Consider the following 12,957-nt stretch of genomic DNA (forward strand, 5'->3'; position numbering starts at 1 on the left):
GTTTGACAGGGTTCATACAGTACAGAGTGAGCGGGTCATTCCGCCGAATCGGTGCCATTTTCATCACTAATAACTACTGAAAATGTGTAGTGGTCAATCTCAGGCCATTTTATTTATTTTTAGGAGGTTTCTAAGCGTAAGATAAATGTATTTTTCTCAGCCCTGTTACCAAAACCCTTACATCAATTAAAAGTCATGCCAACTAGCTTCTTTGTTTTTGCCTCAATCAAAAGAATTGGTCTGATAATAAGGGAAAGGGCATTCCTCATGGTTCTGTGGTAGTGGCACCGATATATATATATATATATGTATATGTATATATATATATATATATATATATACATATATATATACATATATATATATATACACAATATACATATATATACATGTATACATATATATACACACACAATATACATATATATATACACACACAATATACATACATATATATATACATGTATACATATATATATACATATATATGTATATATATATATATACATATATACGTATATATATGTATATATATACATATATATATATACATATATATATATACATATATATGTATATATATATATATATATATATATATACATATATATGTATATATATATGTATATATATATATATATATTATAGAAATAGTTATAAAGCATGAACTTTATGCACGGTAGTTATGTAACAGTTTATAGTGGTAATAAGACAAATATTGGAACGTGTGAAAACAATGATAAAATGCCAAAAACAACAACAATGAGAATCATTAGACATTTTACTGATGTTATGCAACACTAGCAGAAACATGGTGGATACCAATGTTGTCTCATTTCAAAGTAGCACACACATTTGAGTAACTCTTATACTATACAGCATGTGTATATGAATCTAAATCGTGTCTGCTTTGTTGTGTAATCATAAAGAAAAGGTCATATGATATTCATATCGAGCGGATGTGCCAACAATTCCTCCCGGATATGGTCGGAGTGAGGCTTCTTACCAAGACACAAACTATCTCTGCTGCGAGCTGTAAACAGGAACACAAGTTGCTCAGGAACGTCGTTTTAAACAGGCTGTCGGAGCCGTTTATCGACAGTAACACAACTCACTACTCAAGGAAGATGGAAGACGATACACTAACGACGCTGAAAATACTGATAATAGGAGAAAGTGGCGTGGGAAAGTCCAGGTAAGCTGTAACGTTAGTCATCTCCTAAGAAAATGATGTCGTGGCTCGCTGCTAACGTTAAAAAGCTAGCGTTAGCTTAGCAGCCAACTAAATAGTGTGAGGTTAAAAGATAATGCGTAATTGTAACATTACGTAGACGACTCGGCTGTGGTTGTCCTCTTCTTTAATAACAATAAAACACGCTATTACGTTATGAGATGACATAAGGCTTGTGGTGTGCTAGCTGCTAACGTAGCTAGCTGACAGGAGGTGTGTGTGACATCATCTTTGTTCTGATAGGGTTTCTGAAGATGTTGCAGTAATCCAGACCACCGTTCAGCCTGGTCCTCGTGGCTCTGCGGTCATGGGCGAGGACAGTTATACAAGCCTACCGTGTGTTAGGAGATTCAAGTGAAGACATGATGAGCAGTCACTGTTGTTGTGAATTATTGTGATGGCTATGCAAGAACCATGCCATGTATCTAACATTACTGTGTTTGTAGCGCTAGCTTCTCCAGCATGGAGGTGGTTCAACAGGCAATGTCTGTAATTTAAGAGGTCATGTCTGAGTGGAACCTGGCCTCTCTCGAAGAACTAAAACGCTGTGTAGTTTATACCACACAGTCGATTTTGCCATGTGGTAATCAGAGGTCCTTGTTAGCCACCACAAATTAGCCTAATATTCAAAGCAGTGTTTTTACCAACGTTATTCTGGCAGTTTACATCGTGTAGCATGCCAGCAGAGAGCTTGGTCATGTTTGCTGGTCTCCAAGACTGTGGTCCAGACTGCACGAAGGAATCCTGATAGCCAGCCTGAGCCATCAACCATCACATTGCAAACCATGGTACTGAGTACAGCATGCCTTCCATTGTCATAACACGGTACACAGGTAATGAGCTGCCCAAAGCTTGGTTGAAGTGAACTGTCTGGCCACAAATCGTCTTTCACTTTCAGACTGAGGACCAAGCCTCAGGTTCTCAAAATACACTGTTACACAAACCTCCAAAGTGTGTAGTTTTGTTTTTTTTTGTGTAGTAATCACAAGAGTGGGATCTTCAGCATTATTACAAATGGATCAGATATTAAGGGATGTGAGAATACCCTTCATTTTGGATCCAAGTGTTCGCCCAGAAGGTTGTAAATAATCTCAAATGTTTGTTCTAATTATTGCACGTTTATATCTAAGAATGTCAGCAGTCCAATTGTTTCTCTATTGTCAGTTCTTCCCTCCTCCTATTCACTTTTTTTTGGCATTATCCTATTTGGATCATTCTTTTATTGTAACACACGATTGTAATCTTGGGTCCGTGCCTGTTTTAGTTTATCAGTAGAAATGTCCTTTTTCTTCCTCTTCTTCTTCACATTGTCTAAAATAGTGCTGGTAGTTTGCTTACAGCTCTGTGTTGACTGAGCACAGAGGAGGGACTGAGTTATTGCCAATGCCATAACATAGACCTGGGTTTGCTTATATTTCCAGAAAACAGGAGAGTTCTGTGGGCAGCTGTACTGTACGCTGCCTGCTAGTGCATAATTGAGGGCCAAGAGCGTTGTTCCAGAATGTACTTTTGTATTATTATTATATTGGCTTTTGCTTAATACAATAAACAAATGCAGACTATGAATAGTTTCAAATGTCATTTAAATTATCAATTATCCTCAGCCTTGAGCCATTGTCAAGTAGGTACACTGCCCGGACTACGTTTTGAACAGCATACAGATATTTAATTTGTTTCCCTGCAATCTGTAGAAGCCCTTAAATCACCAGCGAGATGTCTGCTTGGCAAGGAATACACACGTTTCATTTCACCTGAACAACTGACCCACGCAGAACACATTTCTTACTTGGCTGTCTCCAAGCATAGCTCATCGGCTGCATCCCTCCTAATAGCCCTTGAGGAAAAATAAGAGAATTATGCTTGGTTCAAGTGAAAGGAGTCTACTTATCCCCATCATCAGCACGGTGATTAAGGCCTTTGCACTTGATTAGTCATAGTTACGTGAACCCTGTCCACCTGAGTGCAATTTAACGGTGATATCATCTGGAGCATGTGTGCGTAATGCAAGTTATGGACAAAGAGATCAATAGAAGGAGATGCAGATAGAGAATTCGATACGCCTGGTGCCGAAAGACGGGTTATGTGAACAAAGCAAATGAAAACCTGATTCCAGACCAAAGGCTCGCTCAGTCTGTGGAATAGAAGTACGGAAAAAAAAGCCTGTCTGCCGTGTTTGTTAGGGATTCATAATGAGTCTTAATTGAATTATTTGTCTCTTTCCTGTCAACAGCCTCCTCTTGAGATTCACAGATGACACATTTGACCCAGAGCAAGCGGCAACAATAGGTGAGTAACCCATGAGCTCAGTTTATAAAATAAAAGTAAGGTTTTGGTTTGTGGTGACTGCAGGACTGTTATCAGTGGAGTCAATGTGAGCAGCAAACTTTAATGGTTCCACTCAGACATGAGGGAGTAAAGTACAAACAAGCATTTTAAAATGAGATGATTATGAGCAACACGCTTTGGTTACTGGTGACCGGTGATACGAAACAGTTCATCTTTAACATATTAACTCATTGATAAGTACCGTTACCCACATATGTAAGAATTGGACAAAGTGTGTCCACTGTTGTAAGCGCAACTTCACCCAATAAGTAGAAATATGTATTTACATACACTGAGTAGCCACTTTATTAAGAACACTTGTAAAATATAACTTAAACCAAATCTGAGCCAACATTAATGTTCAGTTTTGGTTATCATTAATTTCATTATATCTTTATTTTTGAGGTTATGTTGAACTAGACTGCATTTTATTGAGAGGGTTTTCTAATGTTTTGCATTAGATCATTAATGTAATGGAGTGGGCAAATGTGTGTTATTATTATTAATGGTGACCTTAATAATATCATAATTAACTCTCTGAAAGTTACAACAACAACTGATTATAAGCTTCATAACGGTAGAATATCTGGCTCAGGTATTGTACTGGATTGCATAAGTGTACCAAATAAAGTATTAATTATATATATACAGTTGTGGTCAAAAGTTTACATACACTTGTAAAGAACATAATGTCATGGCTCTCTTGAGTTTCCCAGTTATTTCTACAACTCTGATTTTTCTCTGATAGAGTGATTGGAACAGATACTTCTTTGTCACAAAAAACATTCATGAAGTTTGGTTCTTTCATGACTTTATTATGGGTTAACAGAAAAAGTGACAAAATCTGCTGGGTCAAAAATATACATACAGCAGTGCTAATATTTGGTTACATGTCCCTTGGCCATTTTCACTTCAATTAGGCGCTTTTGGTAGCCATCCACAAGCTTCTGGCAAGCTTCTCGTTGAATCTTTGACCATTCCTCTTGACAGAATTGGTGCAGTTTAGTTAAATTTGATGGCTTTCTGACATGGACTTGTTTCTTCAGCATTGTCCACATGTTCTCAATGGGATTTAAGTCAGGACTTTGGGAAGGCCATTCTAAAACCCTAATTCTAGCCTGATTTAGCCATTCCATTACCACTTTTGATGTGTGTTTGGGGTCATTGTCCTGTTGGAACACCCAACTGCGCTGAAGACCCAACCTTCGGGCTGATGATTTTAGGTTATCTTGAAGAATTTGAAGGTAATCCTCCTTCTTCATTATCCCATTTACTCTCTGTAAAGCACCAGTTCCATTGGCAGCAAAACAGCCCCACAGCATAATACTACCACCACCGTGCTTGACGGTAGGCATGGTGTTCTTGGGGTTAAAGGCCTCACCTTTTCTCCTCCAAACATATTGCTGGGCATTGTGGCCAAACAGCTTGATTTTTGTTTCGTCTGACCACAGAACTTTCCTCCAGAAGGTCTTATCTTTGTCCATGTGATCAGCAGCAAACTTCAGTCGAGCCTTAAGGTGCCACTTTTGGAGCGAGGGCTTCCTTCTTGCACGGCAGCCTCTCAGTCCATGGAGATGCAAAACACGCTTGACTGTGGACACTGACACCTGTGTTCCAGCAGCTTCTAATTCTTGGCAGATCTGCTTTTTGGTGGTTCTCGGTTGACTCTTCACCCTCCTGACCAATTTTCTCTCAGCAGCAGGTGATAGCTTGCGTTTTCTTCCTGATCGTGGCAGTGACAAAACAGTGCCATGCACTTTATACTTACAAACAATTGTTTGCACTGTTGCTCTTGGGACCTGCAGCTGCTTTGAAATGGCTCCAAGTGACTTTCCTGACTTGTTCAAGTCAATGATTCGCTTTTTCAGATCCATGCTGAGCTCCTTTGACTTTCCCATTGTAGCGTTTGTGGGCGTTTGTATCCAATGAGCCCTATTTAAATGGCCTCAGAGAAGTCACCAGCTGTAGTCACTCATAATCGCTCACAAGAAGTTAAGAGGCCATGCTATGAAGCTCATTTCATTGACACAACTTTCTAAGTCACCAAAATTGCTAATTCATGTTGCTGTATGTATATTTTTGACCCAGCAGATTTTGTCACTTTTTCTGTTAACCCATAATAAAGTCATGAAAGAACCAAACTTCATGAATGTTTTTTTGTGACAAAGAAGTATCTGTTCCAATCACTCTATCAGAGAAAAATCAGAGTTGTAGAAATAACTGGGAAACTCAAGAGAGCCATGACATTATGTTCTTTACAAGTGTATGTAAACTTTTGACCACAACTGTATATATATATATATATATATATATATATATATATATATATATATATATATATATATATATATATAATTTATTTATTTATTTAATATAGTACATTGTACACGTAGTAGACCCTGTTGAGGCTGCTGGTAGACCTACAGAACCCTTATAGTCTGCTCCAGGACCAGAACTATCCCTCCACACTTACACACCCAGTATCTATTGCAAATAGTTAAAAATCAGAAATGAAGTACATTTTTGGAAATACTGGAACCAAAGTCAAGCTGTTTCCAAACGTGGCCGGTCAGGAGATCAGCTGTGAGACGGTATGGTGAGTTGGAAGTAAATGTCACCACAGCACCACACAACCTCACAGCCACCAAGCTATTTGATTCATTTAAAAGTCTATGAGGTGTTTGGAAAACAGTCCTGCAGCAGATACGTCTATCTATCTTATCCAGTGACATTTTGAACTACATGGTATATTATTTGGTAATTAAGTGGAGGTTTTTCCAGAGTCTGCTGGATCTACGAATTCTCTCAGCTTCTCTCTACGGTGTAAATCATGTGATGGACCAAAGACACACCTGCTATGTTTTCACGTAGCCTCCAGATTTATAATCTTTCTGATGAGTTTGAATGTAGAATTTTCAACCCTAACTAATGTGATTTTGTGAAGAGCTTGTAGCTCACAATGCTGTCTTTGTCTAAGCCACTAAAAGCACAGATTCAAGAAAAGGTTGAAACAGTTAAAACACCTTTTTTTTTTTTTCCTTTGAGGTCAAGGCCTGGATCTCTGCTTTTTTACTTGGCCAGCTGGGAGTCTTTGCCAGACAGATGTCTTTATTGGAGTCAAGCCTCCCTCATTGACTCGAGTTCCCTCATTCAGACAGAAATCACATTTAATCCGGCATCGCTCAACCTCAATTAATATATCTTCGTCATTGCCAGCTAAAGCTGTTCCGCTGGAGTTGTATCTCTCCCTGTGGCAATAGCTTTCTCAGTGCATTGTCACAGACAGTCCTGAGCAGGCCTGCTGTCACGACGCTTCCATTGATAAACTTATCACCTAGTTACTGCTGGGAGCAGTCATTACGAAAAGTGAAGGAGAGACCATTTAGGGTGACGCTCTCAGTGTATCATACAATGAAGGGCTGTTCTGGTCCACCATGGCCAGCAGAGATCGGCCCGTCTTTAACTTCCAGCACTAATGGCATCTTGTTGTGCGGTGATATTACAAACAGATGCCGTTCTGTATGTGTCTCTGTCTGAATTTATACAGAATGAAAGCAGGAGAGACTGGTCCAGTATCCGAGCCACCGAGCTGGACTTGAGGAAGAGCGATGTGATTGCCTGTGTGAACAGACTGTGTGTGTGTGTGTGTGTGTGTGTGTGTGTGTGTGTGTGTGTGTGTGTGTGTGTGTGTGTGTGTGTGTGTGTGTGTGTGTGTGTGTGTGTGTGTGTGTGGGGTACACATACTGTATGTCATATATCCTCGGCCTGTCTTCCTGTCCCTTTTTCTCCTCCTCTGTTTTGGCTCGGACCTGAACTCTCCTCCCTAGTCCCAGATGTAAAAACAAGCCCAACACCAGTGTACATTTCCCTGGTAAATCTGTCAGTGGATGCTAAAACTCGGGCAGATATGTCATCCAGACACTGCACGCTCTGCACACCGAGACACTGGACAAAGGCAATAGAGGAGATTTACTTGTCGAGGGGATGGGGGACAACATTATCATTTTCATGTAAATGTCTGTTCCTTTGGGACCTGGTGGGATTTTTAGGGGTGAATCGTGGCTCTCTGAGCCATTTCACAGGTGGTGGACTTTTTTATTTCTTCTTTTTTTTTCTTTTTTTTTCTTAATACAGACCTGTATTAGTTTCAGCTCAGGACAATAAACCACACACCGTCCCTTTGTGGTGGATATGAATACACAGCCACGCCATCATTTAAATACAGGACATGGGATGGGCATAATGCCAGTCTGAAAAGCTGGGGTTAGCAGAAGTTCAGAGACAATGTGTGGTACACATATGACAATCCATCATTGATAATTATAGTCTGTTGCAGTGATATAATATTCTTGGCAGTAATTGGCCAAATCTGTAAGAGTCCCCATAGTGGGATTGAAGCAGGATGAGGTAATGGTGACGGCATGAGTGACTGACCTGCTTCTCGTTGTCTAGGTGTTGACTTCAAAGTGAAGACCATCACTGTGGACGGAAACAAGGCAAAGCTGGCAATATGGGTAAGTGGCAAACTCTTGAGTCTGCAACATTCATCAAGCAAAACTGTGGCTCGTCTGTCAGTCAGAGCTCTGAGACTCCCGATCCGTCTGTTCCCGCAAATGCCCAGAAGATGGCGCTTGCGTATCACCGTTTCTGCCTACATGCTCGCTGAGGGACACAGAGGAGTCGTCCTTGTTGTTTATGTCCGGCTGCCCCTGGTTTCCCTTCTGTTTGAGCCACCAGTTTTGCCCTGCGAGTGTGTCCCGTAGTGCTGAGCTGGTTGTCTTTTGCAGGACACTGCAGGACAGGAGCGCTTCCGAACCCTGACGCCTAGTTACTACCGCGGTGCCCAGGGAGTCATCCTGGGTAAGCCAAGCTCTGTGTGTGTGTGTGTGTGTGTGTGTGTGTGTGTGTGTGTGTGTGTGTGTGTGTGTGTGTGTGTGTGTGTGTGTCCTCCCTCTTCACTACAGAGTCAGACCCCTGCTTGTAAAAAAACACAGTGATAGCTTTTCATCCTGTGACCCACAGGCACGCACACACGCTTGCCTCTTTCTCTGGAAGTTAGTTTATACCCTTAAATCAGACTCCTCATATGGACAAGCATGTAAACCATGTATATGAACACACACACACACACACACACACACACACACTCAGGGACTAAGTTAAACCTCTTAAACAGACTTCCTCTGCAGCCTATGGTTTTTGAGCGCTCTAATGATGCATAGAAACATAAGGCGTCTTGCTGTATCACTGGGATTAAGAGAGCATCCCATGTGATACTATCACAAGTTTTCAGTCCCTTTGGTTTTATCAACCATGTGTTTTTAGTTGATGCCATCAGTTATTTATTTTATCTTGAGTTGTATGATTCTTCTTCTTTGTCAAAAGTTGAAATGACTATTTAAAGTAATGTGTTATTAGGGATGTGCTTTTCATTATGAAAATAAATAAAATAAAATATGTAGGACTGAACGATTCAATGAGTAACTTGATTACTTATCATGATTCGATCAGTTGGGATGACTCTCCCACTCCGCAGCAGCGCAGCACATAGAGCAAGATCCCTGAATATTAACTCATTTATATAACATTTTGAATTTGAACACATCTTCCCAGTTCGATGAGTTAAAGTTATGCGTTCGGGGACGGCCCATAAGTCGTGTAACTTTTTAAAAGTAATTCAAAACATTTTTGTATCTATTTGTTTGCATTTCAGAAAGTGTTTTATATGTAAAACTCCAAATGTATTATGGCACTAATTGGGCTTAGTTTTGATGGATAATATTATTGTATGTAAATCAAGCAATAAAAGTGTTTTAGTTTTCTTTTTTATTTTGTATATTTACTATTGCTCTTTAATAAAAAAACGAATAATAATACTAAAGTATTTCTTATCTAATTAATCAATGGAATAATTGGTAGAATACTTGATTTCTAAAATAATCAATAGCTGCAGCCCTACAAGATGTGTTTCATGTCAAGGCCTGTTGGACTGAATCACTCCTGAAGTTAACCTCACGCAGTCTTTCTATTTGGTCACGTATGTGTACATTCAAATCTTTGTCATGCAAGACAGTACCATGATTACTCTGATATAATCATGTTGCAAAATTGTCCTGTATGATGGATTCAGAGATGGAAAAATGCAGAAACAATGCCTTTTCCCCTCATTTGTGCATGAGCAACTCCTCCAGGAAACCTCCAGTGTGTGTGTACGTATTTGCCTTCACTCTGACCACGTCTTGATCTCTTTGGTTTGGCTCAGTGTATGACGTCACACGTCGGGAAACCTTCACCAAGCTCGACAACTGGCTCAACGAGCTGGAGACGTACTGCACACGGAACGACCTCGTCAAAATGCTTGTGGGAAACAAAATTGATAAGGTGAGTGTGTATGTGGTTCTGCATCAAATGTTTGTGTTGACAAGGTTTTTGGATTGGAGAGGAGCAACACATCATGTTTTTGTTTTTTTTTTATTCAACTTGTACCATTTGCCTTGGCTTGTGCTTTAATGACCAAAACATTTCACTTAATGTTCACTTTTTTGACAGATTTTAAAATTGTTTTTCTGTATCTAAATATGCAAAGAACTGTTACTTTATATAGAAATATTCCACAGAACAGTAAGATGAAATTGCCAAAAATAAGTAACTGCTTACAGCCAGTTGACAAATTACAGAACTAAATAATCGTGGCAGACCCACTCTCATATTTTTGGCAGCTGGTCCTTCACCAGGATACCAGAATCAGTCAGTGGGGATAAAAATGGCCACTAAGTAGAGCATTATGAATTTATTGTGTCCTGTTCTTTGTCTGTGAAAATCACTTTTCCTCTCTGCCCTGTGACGACCACAGTAGCTGACAGCTCCGCCCGGCAGACCTCAAATAAGCCATTACCTCTCCTTTTGTTTTAGGAAAACCACGAGCTAGACAGGGCCGAAGGGCTGAAGTTTGCAAGAAAACATTCCACGCTTTTTATAGGTGAGTCGGGAGGATTCCCTGCTCTACAAAGACCTGCTGGGCATGATCTACAGCAGGCTGTTACACAGGGGAAACAGCCTTTTGAAATAACTATCATACTTGTTGAGGAATGCTTGCATAGTTCTATTAATAAAACAGGCGTCATGTATCACTTTCTGCTCGCTCTCTTTTTTTCCCCCTGTAGTTTTATTTTTCAAATTTGTCAGTAAAGGACTACTTTGAAGAGTTGTAGTGACTTGCACTTAAAGTTTAAACACCTAGTTTTAATCTTCCAAGTACTGAAAAAATGTCATTTAAGAAATGTTTGTGGAAATGGAAAGATTTCACTCAGACCTTTCAAAGTTCTCCAAGTCATTTAAAAAATGTATTAATTGTGATTTGGCTTGATTAAATGAGATTGGTTTCTTTATGCCGTGGTTATTACTATTATAATGTTTCTGGATATCGTCATGTTGTGGAGCAGGTGTTGACTATATCCCCTAATAACCTCCACGGGTTCACTATTAGTGTCTGGGGTTGACAGTTATTGTTGAGACATTTTCCACCCCTCCGCTCTGGGAGCCCAAGCAGATGATGACATCAAGATGCAGGCAGCGGATCTGTATCTCATCTTCTTTTCCGCGTTCTCTTTTAATCTACTTCTTGTTTTTTCCCCCCTTCACTCCTTTTATTTTTTTTGCCTCTTGCTCCTTTCCTCTCTCCTCCCCCTTCTTGCTCCCTTTTTTTATTTTTTCATTTTTTCCCCCCCATCTCCACTCTGTTCTCCCAGAGGCGAGTGCGAAGACCAGGGACGGTGTTCAGTGTGCGTTCGAGGAGCTGGTGGAGAAGATCATCCAGACTCCCGGCTTATGGCAGAGCGAGACCCACGGCCGAGGGGTCCAGCTCACCGACGAGGACGCGGGAGCCGGAAGCTGCGGTGGCTACTGCTCCCTGGTCTAGACAACACTCGCTAATACATTCACACACACACATGATTACCACACACAGTGCCACACAAGCATACACACTTGAAAAAACCCTGCCCCTCCCTGTATGCTGTCCTTAAACGAGCGCCATCCTCAGACATGTAGGTAGTGGAGGGTTGACCGTCCACACACACACACACACACACACACAACCTGTGATCACACAGACACTACTTTTTTGCACACTTTCTAACAACGCTGCGCTTAAATGCCAATGCAGCTCAGCCTTCCTCTATATGGAATTTGAGTGAGTTTTCCTCTCTGTTTTGTTTTGAGTTACAGTTTTTTGCAGTTTAGAGGTCCCTTGGTCAAAATAAACATTCTCACTTCATACATATGAAGGGAATCTAAAAGTACAAACCAAAGCTTGTCAGTCGCATGGCTAAGTGTCTAGAAGTATGATAACGAGAATGGTAATAAACATTTTGACCGAGGGTTCTTCCTCGTCTCCAGCATGCTTATTGTCCTCGGAGCACCTCGCCTTAGTGAGCACATCTGTATCAACGCAGGGCCGACGTTTCTCCGTCTTTCAACTATCTTGTGCTTGATCCCCCCCCCCCCCCCTCCCCTCCCAGACTCTATGAACACCATGCTGCTTATGGAGAAGCTTATCAAGCCAAGCCGTCTTGTTTTCCATCTCACCACTCTTGGAAGGCTTGGATCACGTGTCTCTGTTGTCCACACAACTGCCTCATTTCTTCAGAGTATAATAGAGTTACCAACTGTCTGGAATGACGTTTTACTGCTTTTATTGACTTGGACTTCAAACTTTTTGGTGTGTTTTTGAAGAGTGCATAAATCCAAGAGATTGGCACTAGCAAGCTTTCCACTGGGTGCCGAAGAAGAGGGAACTCTTTAAAATTGCACGCCTTTGTAGCAACGAGTTGCTTTAATGGAGTGCGACCTACTGGCAGTCCCTCGCTCAGACAGATAATATCAGTAATAACACGAGCACTACCATGGTTTTTCATAAAGATCCCTTTGACTGGACAGAGACAAAGGAAAAGTGTTCAATATTAGACAGTGCAGTGAGTCATGAGGGTGTTTCCACTGAATTTGGAAAATCAAAGAAAAAGCTGTGTGCTCCACATTGCTAATGGCTTTCACAGTACTCCTATCTCTGTGTTTGTATCCGAGAAGCAGTTACACGCGTACTGTACCCCTGACCTCTGACCGTGTTTGTAGTATTCGAGTGCTGGTGGGTGTTCTGGGAAATGTAGTTCTGAGAGTTTGATCTTGTAACAGGGATGGTGAAAATGACATGGATTCAACTCAATTCAAGTCTTATCACAATTTGAATTTTTCTTTTTTTTTTTTTAAATCTCTTTTTAATTGCATGGGAAACTCTGCGTGCCATTTATTTGTGTTTGTCCAGTGAATGGCCTTCAGAGGCGTATTGACTTTTAACACGTTAACTTATACGTAGCTGAAAATAAAACATTGCTTACCATTTGAAT

The 12,957-nt window shown here is 40.5% G+C and overlaps 1 protein-coding gene across 1 annotated transcript; it reads left to right on the top strand.

Moving 5' to 3' along the window:
- The first annotated feature begins 981 nt into the window (after positions 1–981).
- LOC137871731 (ras-related protein Rab-18-B) lies at positions 982–11,568 on the top strand. The gene is made up of 7 exons (XM_068709660.1): positions 982–1,195; positions 3,462–3,517; positions 8,009–8,070; positions 8,344–8,416; positions 9,819–9,937; positions 10,469–10,535; positions 11,305–11,568. The coding sequence occupies exons 1-7, from the start codon at positions 984–986 to the stop codon at positions 11,472–11,474; spliced, it is 759 nt and encodes a 252-aa protein (XP_068565761.1). The 5' UTR covers positions 982–983; the 3' UTR covers positions 11,475–11,568.
- The last annotated feature ends 1,389 nt before the right edge of the window (positions 11,569–12,957 follow it).

The sequence above is a fragment of the Cebidichthys violaceus genome, unplaced genomic scaffold (assembly GCF_023349555.1).
Source record: "Cebidichthys violaceus isolate CVI_PGR_0920_01 unplaced genomic scaffold, fCebVio1.0.p SCAF_15, whole genome shotgun sequence".
Lineage (NCBI taxonomy): Eukaryota > Metazoa > Chordata > Actinopteri > Perciformes > Stichaeidae > Cebidichthys > Cebidichthys violaceus.